The sequence below is a fragment of the Homarus americanus genome, unplaced genomic scaffold (assembly GCF_018991925.1).
Source record: "Homarus americanus isolate GMGI-L3 unplaced genomic scaffold, GMGI_Hamer_2.0 scaffold56241, whole genome shotgun sequence".
In the NCBI taxonomy this organism is placed as follows: Eukaryota; Metazoa; Arthropoda; class Malacostraca; order Decapoda; family Nephropidae; genus Homarus; species Homarus americanus.
This window is the reverse complement of record NW_024740202.1, coordinates 3,824,385-3,837,232: the sequence shown is the minus strand read 5'-3', so window position 1 is coordinate 3,837,232 and position 12,848 is coordinate 3,824,385. Positions and strand designations below refer to the sequence as shown.

The following is a 12,848-nucleotide window of genomic DNA, read 5'->3' as shown; positions in this document are numbered from 1 at the left end:
TCTCTGCGTCATGGTCTCTTTGAAGACATATTGAAGGGTTAAATGTCGTATAGTAGCTTCTCAAATTCCGCGAGTTTTTAATTCTTAACGTATTTTATTGGAACACACAAAAAAATAAATAAATAAAAATTTTGACGGCGGAAACTTGAATTTCAACGGGTTTGAACGGCCCGCCAACGTGCAGACGACGTGCATAATCGTGTAAACAGCGTCATTTCTCTTATGTACAAAAGATACATTATTGTTTATTACTGAATGTCTTTTTTATTGAATTAATGTTTATGTGTGCAAAATGAGCAATAAAATTCATTAATAATACGTAGAATATTAAAACACACGAGGAAATGACACAGCATTGTTTTCGTTGATTACAAAACCAGTGACTGACTGGTTCTACATATAAAACTGAAGAAAATAAGACCTTGGTTGTAGCTGTAGTAAAATTAATATGGTTGTTTTAAGTAATATTATTTAATGTTAATAAATGGAACAATAGAAGTAGCTAACGATAATGGTAAAGAAAAAAGAGAGATCGCATATGTAAGTGCGCATGCGCACACGTGAAAACATATCGTCATTACTTTACATAAGAATATGAAAGCAACACTAATTTACTGTTCATATATATTTTAATTAATGTTTCTGAATTTGTTTTTATTGAATTAATGTACGTGTGTGCAAAATTAACAATACAATTTATTAATAATACGTGGAATATTAGAGGAGACGAGACGGCTGCCGGCATTGTTTATGTTAAAGCTTGCGAAACCAGTGACTGATTGGTTCTACATATAAAACTGAAGAAAATAAGACCCTGATTGTAGCTGTAGTAAAATTAATGTAAAAAATGAATATGGTTGCTTAAAGTACCTGTAATTTTATTTAATGTTAAGTGCGTATGTAAGTGCGCACATGTGACAATATATCGTCATTACTCTACATAAGAATATGAAAGCAACACTTATTTACTGCTCATATATATTGAAGGGTTAAATGTTGTACTCTGTATAGACAAGCAGATTCAGATTTCAGATTTGCCCCCGAGGGGGCTAGTTTATTGGGCACCCCCTTACATCCTGTGCAAGGTGAAGCGCAGAAGCGTTTACAGCGCCCAACAGGGAAGTATGAAAAGTTCATACTTGCCTTTATGACTCGTACATTAAGGGCGTAAAAGCCTGAAGGGTCATAGGTTCTGTCAAGTTACATAAAGTGAGAGAATGATGAGTGTGTGGGGGGAAAGTTCCCGGTACATTTTATCTGTTTATGGCAAAGAGTGGCAGGTCCCTAATAATGTCAAATGCCAGGCCTGTGACTAGGAGGAGGGATATCTGGTCTGGGAGGGAAGAGGTGTTGGTAACGGCTGGGATAGACAAGCAGAGAGAGAGATTGAGTGCAGCCGAACTGCCGTATGTAAACAAATCTTAATTTCCCGGGGCTTTTTTGTTTTTTGTTTTAAGGGGATTAGCCCACCCGGGCATAGGTCACTGACCCACATTGGGGCCTGAGGGGCAAAAATTTAATACTCCTGTAATAATAATAATAATTCAGAGAAGTAAAAAAAAAAAAAAATCTGCCTATCTACCTATTGGACAAACTAAAATCGTTCCGGACCACAGAATGCCGGACTAGAGAGGTACAACCTGTACCTATTAGTGGAACTTAAGTAAGCTTGGGTTTAAAGTTTGCCTCTTGATTGGAACTTAAGCATAAATTTAAAGCTTGCCTCTTGAGCAGTATTAAGAATTGTGAGAAATATTAGGATAAAGATAAAAAAAAGTTGTGGTAGAATTCTAAAATACTCAAATACAGATGGAAGCTTTTGACTGGCCAGCATAGATCATTAAGAGGAAACATGTCCAAGTGAAGACATTCGTCCAAAACTTTTTATGACCCATAATTATATTAATACTTATAATTTCTTTTGTTGTCATCTAGTTTGATTATAGACTAAGTTTAAGGATCTATAGAGTAATTACTTATGATATAAAGTAAGATACAGGTACTTTATATTGTTTATACACTTTGATGTGAATGAGTGTAAGGTATGTTAGCAACTACTGTATAAGACAGAGCCAATCATTGATTTTTCTGCTGTAGAAATTTTACAATATGATTTGGTAGTCATGTACAGTATAGTTGTGAGTGTGTTGACCTAATGAGTGTAAGGAAGTGTTTGGTTGTTGTGGGGGGAAGTGGCAGTACTGTATATGTTTGTTTGTTTTGTTCTTTTTTTTTTTACAATAATACAGACTTGTCAAAACCAAGAAAAAACACACACACGTACACACCTGCGTGCACACACACACACACACACACACACACACACACACACACACACACACACACACACACACACACACACACACACACACACACACACACACACACACACACACACACACACACTTACTTACTTTTGCTAGGGTGTTGGTGGTACAGCGGTAACACCTGTATCTCTCACCAATATGTCAAGGGTTTGAGCCTCGGCCAGGACACACGTGAGAAGGGTGTTATCCAGTGTCTCTTACTACCAAACATCACAGGTTTGCCGGCCTCCAGTTTTCCTCCTTTACTAACACTAGATAGACCAACTGCCCGAATGTCTAGTAAGCTGATAAATGGTGAAAATTATTAAAAAAATAGATGGGTTTTGTTATACAGTACCTCAGATATGTGTATTGTCTACCCTAGTTGGTCTACACAACCTAACAAGAGCAACATCTCCTCCACTCATCACCATACAGTACTGTACAGTGCTCTTCTCTCCTCTTATTTACACATATCATATAATGAAGCATAAAAGAAAGAGAAAAGTTGATGAGGCAAAAAGAAAATATAAATACTGTACTAGAGGTGGGATACTGTACTAAGAAGGGCACCACGACCTTACCATCACACAACTGCTCTGTTATGTGTACTGTACTGTACACTATTTGTTGTGCACACCTTTATGTATGGTAACAGTTGTTCCTGTCTGTAGTAACACTTAAGTGAATATAATTGTCTCTTATTGAAGAAGCTTTGTTTGTATACAGGTGAAGTAAGTAATGAACTGTGGCTGTACAACACAACTATGGATGAATGGCGACTGCTTGAAGGGAAAGAAGAAAGTGTCAGTGATGAGACATCGGCCAAGGATGACAACGTTCCCCCTGGCTTAATGTATGCAACTCTCACCCTGGTGGACAACTCTTGGCTCTATCTCTTTGGTGGAAGTCTGGAACATGGAGAGTTCTCAAATTGCATGTACAGGATGAACCTGGAGGGAGACAGAATATGGAAGAAGGTAAGTGGCCAGACTGTCCGCCATGTTCTCTTAGTCGCCTTACTGTACTGTACTGTCTGCCAAATTTTTTTTACCCCATAAATTCTTCTTTACTTCTACACTTGTTATTCCATCAGATCTTTGTTTCCCATAAAGCTTCTCACTGTCCATCTCTATAGCTGTCAGCCCTCACTCTCTACAACTGTCAGCCCTCACTGTCTCTACAGCTATCAGCCCTCGCAATCTCTAAGGCTGTCAGCCCTCACTATCTCTACAGCTGTCAGCCCTCACTGTCTCTACATTGGTCAGCCCTCACTATCTCTACAGCTGTCAGCCCTCACTGTCTCTACAGTGGTCAGCCCTCACTGTCTCTACAGCTGTCAGCCCTCACTGTCTCTAAGCTGTCAGCCCTCACTGTCCTACAGCTATCAGCCCTCACTGTCTCTACAGCTGTCAGCCCTCACTGTCTCTACAGCTGTCAGCCCTCATCTCTTGTCAGCCCTCACTGTCTCTACAGTGGTCAGCCCTCACTGTCTCTACAGCTGTCAGCCCTTGCAATCTCTAAGGCTGTCAGCCCTCACTATCTCTACAGCTGTCAGCCCTCACTGTCTCTAGAGTGGTCAGCCCTCACTGTCTCTACAGCTGTCAGCCCTCACTATCTCTACAGCTGTCAGCCCTCACTGTCTCTACAGCTATCAGCCCTCGCAATCTCTAAGGCTGTCAGCCCTCACTATCTCTACAGGTATCAGCCCTCACTGTATCTACAGTGGTCAGCCCTCACTGTCTCTACAGCTGTCAGCCCTCTATCTCTAGGGCTGTCAGCCCTCACCAACAAGTACTTCAGTTTGACTTTTCATGTTACAGATGAACAAATACTTCATGCATCTGTTTCTTCTGTCACTCTTTAATTGATGTTCTCAGAGCACCATTACTACAGTACTGTACACGACTTACTACAGTGGTACAAGTTTTACTACAGTATATATTTTACTACCACAATAAATACTATATTGTATATTAAATAAATGCCTCTCAGCCATCGGACCCTTTGCTTGGCACTCATACACTGTCACCTGAACTATTCCTGCTCATCATGGTACTCTGGCCTAACACGGAAGCTAAAATCCAAGCATCAAATTATTCAAAACAAGGCAGTGAAGTTTATCCTTGACATGAAAGCAAGAGATCACATTGGTCACATAGTTCTTTAATCACTGAACATACTAAGTGTGGTGGACAGAGTGAAGTAACTGTGACTAAATCATGCTACAGGATTTTCAGTTGACTGTGGCCAAAGTATCTAATAACAAACTTTGTAAGGATTAGGAATATGAACCAGCAGGGCAGTAGAGGGAGTGAACATAATTTTATGGTACCTTGTGTCCACAGTCAGGTGAAAAGCACTTTCTTCTTTACTGCTACAACAGACTGGAACAAGTTACCAGACCACATCAGTACTAGTTACGGTGTTGAGAAATTCAAAACTAAAAAAGATATACATGATAGACGAAGCTACAACAAAAGAAGAGAGTGAGTTTCTGTATTATAAAACTATAGAATGTAGTACAGTACTGTGGTAGTGATCCATCAGCCTCGGATAGTCTGAGAGCAATGTAATGCTTGTTGAATTGCATCAAATAAACTTTCACTCCTGTAGACATTACTGATCAGAGACCAAGAGTAAGCCTAAGTAAAGGATCCTCCCAAAAATAAGAAGCTGACAACTTTGCAGACTATCCTTGGTCAAGTTGCCTTATTGTTTACCACTGTAGTTTACCTGTACTGTCTCGGCACAGGAAACTGTATATCTGTACTCCCACGACCTACCTGCACCATGTGCCTACATTATCTACATTCACGCTGCACTGTATACTGTATCTGCATAGTTTATAAACATGATTATCTAATTGTAAACCAGTACAGCATGACAACTTTACTGAATAATTGTTGTTTTTATTATTATTATGATTATTAAATATTAATACTGTATTATTATTATTATTATTATTATTATAGTACATATAAACACACTTTTATATACTTGGGTCACTACTGTACTGTACATACTGTATCTTCATACAGACATACCCACTCTTATTTAAATAAATGAACTGGGTATTCATACATACATACATAACTACTCATATACTGTACTTATGCATTAGTTCATATATTTAGAGTTTTTACCGCCTTTATTTATTTCAGGTCATTGTTCGAGGCGGCAATGAATTAGAAGTCCGCGTTATTGGTCATTCAACGGTGTTCCACGTCCCTTCCAGGTCACTGTTGGTGTATGGTGGGATCAGAGTAGACATAGCCAGGTGGGTTACTTGTGACTGTCTTAATTGTATTTAGAGTAGACTAGGGGCCGTATTGATAGTCATTACGACGATAATGACGATCACGATCATCATCTCGATGATTGTGTGTCGGGATGCAACCACCCAACGCTGAGTGCCATATTCCTAGGCACTTACATGAGCGTGTAAACACGGCAGCTCGTGTCGGATGGCAAAATTTTTTTTGGCCATGCGCGTGTGCCAAATGTATTATTTCACATCATTAGAAAGATGATTTAGAGAGATATTTAGTTGCTATTTTATTCCGGCACAATAATATATTGTAAAACATATTTTTTTATAAAATAGAACTTTATTATCTGTTCGAAACAAAATAGATAATTTTTTCATCTCAGTACTTGGCAACAATGTTTGCGCGCATATTATCAAACATGGAGGTAGTAAGAAAACGTTCTGCAGCTCTGTCTGAAACCCAACACATGGCACTTTTGCGCCATATTGAGCAAAGGCCAATCAGTGAGGACAGGTCTACAAGCAACACCATAAATGATAGCAAAAGAAAGGCCTGAAAATATCAATTGTAAAAATTAAAAGTATATAGATTTTTTTAACCAAAGAGTGGTGTTGTGTGTATCATTAAAACTGTGATGTAGCCGAGTATTGCAGAATTTTAGAGCAAATTATTTGTATTGATAGTAAGCTGTACTTATTCTTTATTTTATTAGTGACAGTAAATATTTAAGTTAAAGAATAAAGAAAATGAAATCTAATGCTTACTTATGTCGTCATATTTCTGCCTGACACACACAAGACATTGTAGATCGTAAACCTTAGCTTATATCTTGTTGAAAATAAATATTAACGTTTATACTAAACTATATTACTGGACCAAAAACTGTGATATTTTCCTTGCTAACTCAAGATAGAGTGAGCTCACTTGGCTTTTTTTTTTTTAAGGGGATTAGCCCACCTGGGCACAGGTCAATGACCCACATCGGGGCCTGGGGGGCGAAAATTTAATAATAATAATAGTAATTCATAGTAAATAAAATTTATAATTAAAAGTAAAATAAAATAATAACAATAATAACAACACTGTAATAATGATAATAAAGAAAAAATAATAATAATCAATAGTTAGAAACGCTATATGTACAGTATGTTGTCTTGTCAATAGTAAGAGAAACAATTGAGATCCTGCAATTGTGTGTAAATGAGGCAGAAAGACAGATCAGCAACCTGGGACTTGGTCACAATATTCGTGATGCCATATGGCAGCAGGGTCTACCATTAGACAACACATTATGCTTCCAATGTCTTCCCAGGCGGTAGTACCTCCCTGTTTGGTAGCTGCCTACTACCTACTTGCCTCATTCCGGAAAACATAAGTGAATTTAGTGGTTCAGATGGTTGAAATTTTATTACTACTACGACAAAAATATTGTATGAATGAATAAAGATAAGAAACATACCTTAAATGATAACAGAAGTAATTGTTAATTGAAGATGAGGCTCACAGCACAGACAGCAGTCGTCATCGAAGTCGGAGCTGTGATGTCAACATTCCAATAATGTTTCAAGTTCATAACAGTGTTGTGAAAGTTCATTTATCCATATTAACACTTCTTTTAATTGTTCTTATCAAAAAAATAATATAATTCGACGTAGGCATCTGTAATATAAAGTACTGGAAGAACTTTCATAAAATATAATGATGATTATTATTTGTCGTAAGGCAGCTATCGGGTGGGGGTAGCCACCCGATGTTGTTTCCAACATTTCAGGGATATGCGTACGGTTCCCTTCCGATACCTCGTTTATCGGGATGACTATTAATAGACCAGCACGAACACTATCAATTGGCATTGTGCTTCGTAATGACTATCAATCCGGCCCAAAGCCAGGTGGGTTACTTGTGACTGTCTTAACTGTATTTAGAGTGGACAAGGCCAGGTGGGTTGCTTGTGACTGTCTTAACTGTATTTAGAGTAGACACAGCCAGGTGGGTTACTTGTGACTGTCTTAACTGTATTTAGAGTAGACATAGCCAGGTGGGTTACTTGTGACTGTCTTAACTGTATTTAGAGTAGACAAAGCCAGGTGGGTTACTTGTGACTGTCTTAACTGTATTTAGAGTGGACATAGCCAGGTGGGTTACTTGTGACTGTCTTAACTGTATTTAGAGTAGACAAAGCCAGGTGGGTTACTGTATTTAGAGTGGACATTTATAAATATGTTAGTCACTTCCCCTCCCCCCACCCTTGACTAACTCTTGGAACTCCTTGATCAGTTGTCATTGTTCTAAATATTTATTAGGTTAGTTGTGGTTATAATTTTGTTAAGTGAAGACATACTATCCAGATAATTTAACCTTACTGACAAGATTTGTAACCAGTTGGCCATGAGTGAAGGGAAACTGTACCATCTGGTTGACTTTATACAGTATATATATATATTTATTTACATTTGTGGTTCTCATCATCTTCTTTTCTTTCCCAGATTCTCAAAACTCTCTGACCGCCTCCTGGTGTTCGACATTGACCAACACTACTGGTCACAGATTCATTACCCCAAGTCTCACAACAATCCTCTGCACCACGTTCCATTAGAGCGGGCGTTCCATTCTGCCGTAATAGCTGGTAAGTATACAGTTGTCTCTCTCTCTCTCTGTCTCTCTCTGTCTCTCTCTCTGTCTCTTTGTCTCTCTCTCTCTCTCTGTCTCATATTTATTGTCAGTTCAATGCATCAACACAGGATGTCAACAAGCTCTCTTCTTTGCAGGTAATTACATGGTTATATTTGGTGGTTACATGCACAAGCACAAGGAAGAGGAGACGTGTTATGACAAGAAGATTTACCTCTACCATCTTGGCTGCCATGTCTGGATGTCCCACCAACTGACACCAACAGGTCAAGCAGGTCAGTAACATAAGGTCAACAGGTTACTCCCCCCACCTTAACAGATTTGTACAGTACAGTACTATAGTTGTTGTGCCTGTGGTATACTCTACTGTACAATCTCTCTCACAACATATAGTTTTATACTCTGTGTCATTTATTGTATCTTTGAGATTTTGATAAATATTCTCTCATAATATTAGTTACCCTCAAGTTCTTTAACATTTTCAGGAAAGTATCCCAAACTACAAGGTGTTTATGGGCATAGTGTATTTCTTCGTGGCGGGAACACAATGGTTGTCGTGGGAGGTTTCCATGGCACTGTTAACGGTCACGTTCTGGCCTATGTTTTGCCTTCCACTCTGGTGTCCCCAGAAGGCCGGGATTTTGACATGGATGAGGCATGTCGTAGACACACCAGTCAGGTGGGTGAGGTGTTCACTGCATACTGTAGTGTACTGTACTGTACTTTAATTTACTTCCACTTTATTGATGCTCATTATTTCCTGCTGCATCACCCACCTACCGACCAGTCTAGTTTAGAAACTCTTCCTCGTCATACTCTTCTCCTTAAATTACACAACTATATTACCCACACACACACTCTTTTATACATATGTTCATCTTTTATAACATCTGACCTGTAGTGAAGATGATTAAGTAAAAAATATCCTTTAAAAGCACCACATTATACTCGGTTCAACACTAATGGCAACATTTCACAACACTAGTTAACTTGAATTAAGTCTCAACAACTGTGTCTGATTATTGTTTGTGTATTGTACAGTGCTTCATTATAAAGGGACTTCATGGCCAGAGGATTCATTATTAGGGGTATTACTTTATAAACAGGCAGCCCCCAAGTTACAACCGTCCAATTTATGATCATCCGCACTTACGAACAAAATCCCAGTACAGTATAGTCTTCATTTACGCAGTCAATTGAACCCGCGGAGGTCCGCAAGAAACGCGTAAACGAAATAATAGAACATATGGGATTAATTGAAATAGAGACTGGGCCGACCCCCAAACTACACTTTTTCCGACACAATAGTACGTTGTAGTAAAAATAACATCTTAATTTTATGATGGTATGCACACACAATTAATATTTAAGAGAAATACAGTCGCCAGGTTAATGTCCATTCAAATAATGGACTCAACTCCGCCCCCCCCCCCTTTTCCCACGCTCACTGGTTCCTCCCTCTCTGAGAAATGTTTGGGTGAAAACACTTGGTTTTTAGGTTTAGTAATAAATAATACCTCAGACTATGTTTAGGATAATGTAATTGACATTGCTGGATTCCTTGCAAGACTGCAAATAATTTGAATATAAACATCATATATTTTGCACAAAATATAAAATTTTTGCTCTCTAATAAAATTCTTAAATTAGATCTAAAATTTGTATGTCTAATGCAGATTTTAGCTTGGTTATATTCAAATTAATCACTATCTTATAAGAATTCCAGCAATGTAAATTATATTCTGGCCGGATAATTTCTATGAATTTTATGAGCTAAAAACAAATATCTTCAGTAAATAAACAAATTATAATTCACCCAGACACAATACTTTACGTACTTGTAGTAAAAATAACATCTTAATTTTATGATGGTATGCACACACAATTAGTATTTAAGAGAAATATCAATAATATTAGGTTTTTTAACACTTACTTAGTAGAAGAGATGGCTGGGTACATGGGGATTGGGGTTGGTTCTGAGGCAGAGGGCAGATTATTGGCCCTCACCTGTATCACCTGTATCACCTGTATCACTATCCACCACAGAGGCTTGCAGGACGTCTTTGTCAAACCCCTCAAAGTCCATATCCTCACTGTCACTGACTTGGGCTGGCTGTGGTGGGCGGCGGGTGAAGAACTCGGTAATGTTTTGTTGACTGGGCGACCTTGTGCGCACCCTGCCTGCACCGCTTCCCACGTAATTGATGGATTGAACCGCATAAATAAAAATTGTCGGTCTGGCAACTTGCCGCGTAAATTACCAAACGCACAAACCAAATCCACGTAAATCGAGACTATACTATACTGTGGTCCCTCGGTTAAGGAAAGGTTCAATTAACAAAATTTCGGTTAATGAATTAGCTCCCATAAGGATTTTCAGTTCGATTAACGAACAAAACTTCGATTAACGAAAGCCTTACGACAAACACGTTTTGTTGTGCGCATCAGCTGATCGGCTAGTCCGCCAATACAGTAATTGGTTCTATGTTTACATTCGTTTCCAGTGAAGTAAATATCAAGAAAGTTGGTCTCTTGAATATTTCTGCATTTTTTATCTTAAAATTATTCGTCATTCTGAAATTTAGCTAACAATTGATAATATAGACAGTACAGGGAACAGTTTTTGTGCGGCCATCAGCTGATTGAATCACCCAACAACGCTTCTCAGTTTACCTTTGTTTACAGTGGAGTCAACATCGATTTTGTTGGTCTCTTGAATATTTTTTCATTTTTACATTAAAATTATTGATCATTCTGAAATTTAGTTAACATATTGATAATATACAGTGCAGAAATTATTATGAAACATGAAGAAGGCATTAGAACCAATGCACTCTGTAAAGAATATGGCATGTCATCATCGACTGCCTCTACAATCAGCTGTTTGATATGTAAACAAAGCTGCCGGTAATACGACATACACACCTCAAAGTAAGTTAAAATACAGTATTCTATTGTTTTTTATTTATTATTGTACAGTATACTGTACAGTACAGTACTGTATTTAGTTTATATTTAATTTTTTGTTGATTCTATTACTGGTATACAGTACTTTGTATGTACTTTTTCTGTGAGTTGGAACCAATTACCCAATATCCCATTGAAATATTAGATTCGGTTAACTAACGAATCTGTGGAACGAATTGTGTTCGTTATCCGAGGGACCGCTGTACATTCCTCTCCAAATTTTTTAATGAAATCCCATTTTTTACATGATCTTTATTATTCTATATTGTTTAACATCACTTTATTTACAGTAAAGTATTTACGTTATTTGTCCGCTTAACGTCGTGGTTCCATTCCTGAAAACCGCGACGTTAACGGAATCAATTTTCCCCATAAGAAATAGATAAAAACGGGAGTTACGTTCCCCAGCCTCCCTTTGTCCCATAAAATACATTACATATACTGTACATAAATTCAATGGAATTTTTATTGAAAATAGTGTATATTATACTGTACATCCAAAAAGATAAATAAGCTAAATCATTTTGTATTGTACTCACTGATGGGAAGAGATGGAGCGAGTGTGTGGTGGGTAGTGGAGAGGAGGAGGGTGGTGAGTCACTGAGACCCGGCGGGTGGCTCATCCTCCCACTCTGACTGGGTGAGAGAGGGTGATGCGCCGTACAAAGTAGTCCGTGACGACGTTATACTGAATCGGCGGGACATTGTCTGAATCATGGGTATCTAAAGAGTAGCGGTATTATAATGAAACAATGTTATTGGGGGCAACATTCAACAATGACTTACTGGATGTGATATTATTGTTGTTTGGTCTGGGCAGGGTTGTGCTTTAACCTAACCTAAGCTATGAAAAAAAATATATATATATACAGTATATATATATATATATATATATATATATATATATATATATATATATATATATATATATATATATATATATATATATATATATATATATATATATAATATATATATATATATATATATATATATATATATATATATATATATATATATATATATATATATATATATATATATATATATATATATATATATATATATATATATATATATATATATATATATATATATATATATATATATATATATATATATATATATATATATATATATATATATATATATATATATATATATATATATATATATATATATATATATCTTGATAAAATCACACGGGAAAATGGAAACAACGGAGTACCTTAGCTTTCGTCTTTATTCAAGTTGTACCTCTCTAGTCCGGCAACCTCGGGACCTGACCGGTGCCGGACCATGGAAATTCACCCATTTCCTGGATAGATAGTGACTTGTGCTTATGCCTGGAAGCACTAGCACCACTTTCTCTGCGTCATGGTCTCTTTGAAGACATATTGAAGGGTTAAATGTCGTATAGTAGCTTCTCAAATTTCGCGAGTTTTTAATTCTTAATGTATTTTATTGGAACACACAAAAAAAAATAAATAAAAATTTTGACGGCGGAAACTTGAATTTCGACGGGTTTGAACGGCCCGCCAACGTGCAGACGACGTGCATAATCGTGTAAACAGTGTCATTTCTCTTATGTACAAAAGATTCATTATTGTTTATTACTGAATGTCTTTTTTATTGAATTAATGTTTATGCGTGCAAAATGCGCAATACAATT

The 12,848-nt window shown here is 37.2% G+C and overlaps 1 protein-coding gene across 1 annotated transcript in view; it reads left to right on the top strand.

Annotated features, from left to right (window-relative positions):
• LOC121875252 (multiple epidermal growth factor-like domains protein 8) overlaps positions 1-12,848 on the top strand; it is a 48,731-nt gene that overhangs the window by 11,575 nt on the left and 24,308 nt on the right. The window contains exons 4-8 of the mRNA XM_042379713.1: positions 3,036-3,286; positions 5,471-5,586; positions 8,065-8,204; positions 8,347-8,484; positions 8,695-8,888. Of these exons, the coding sequence (XP_042235647.1) occupies positions 3,036-3,286; positions 5,471-5,586; positions 8,065-8,204; positions 8,347-8,484; positions 8,695-8,888 (839 nt within the window). The remainder of the gene's footprint in view (positions 1-3,035; positions 3,287-5,470; positions 5,587-8,064; positions 8,205-8,346; positions 8,485-8,694; positions 8,889-12,848) is intronic.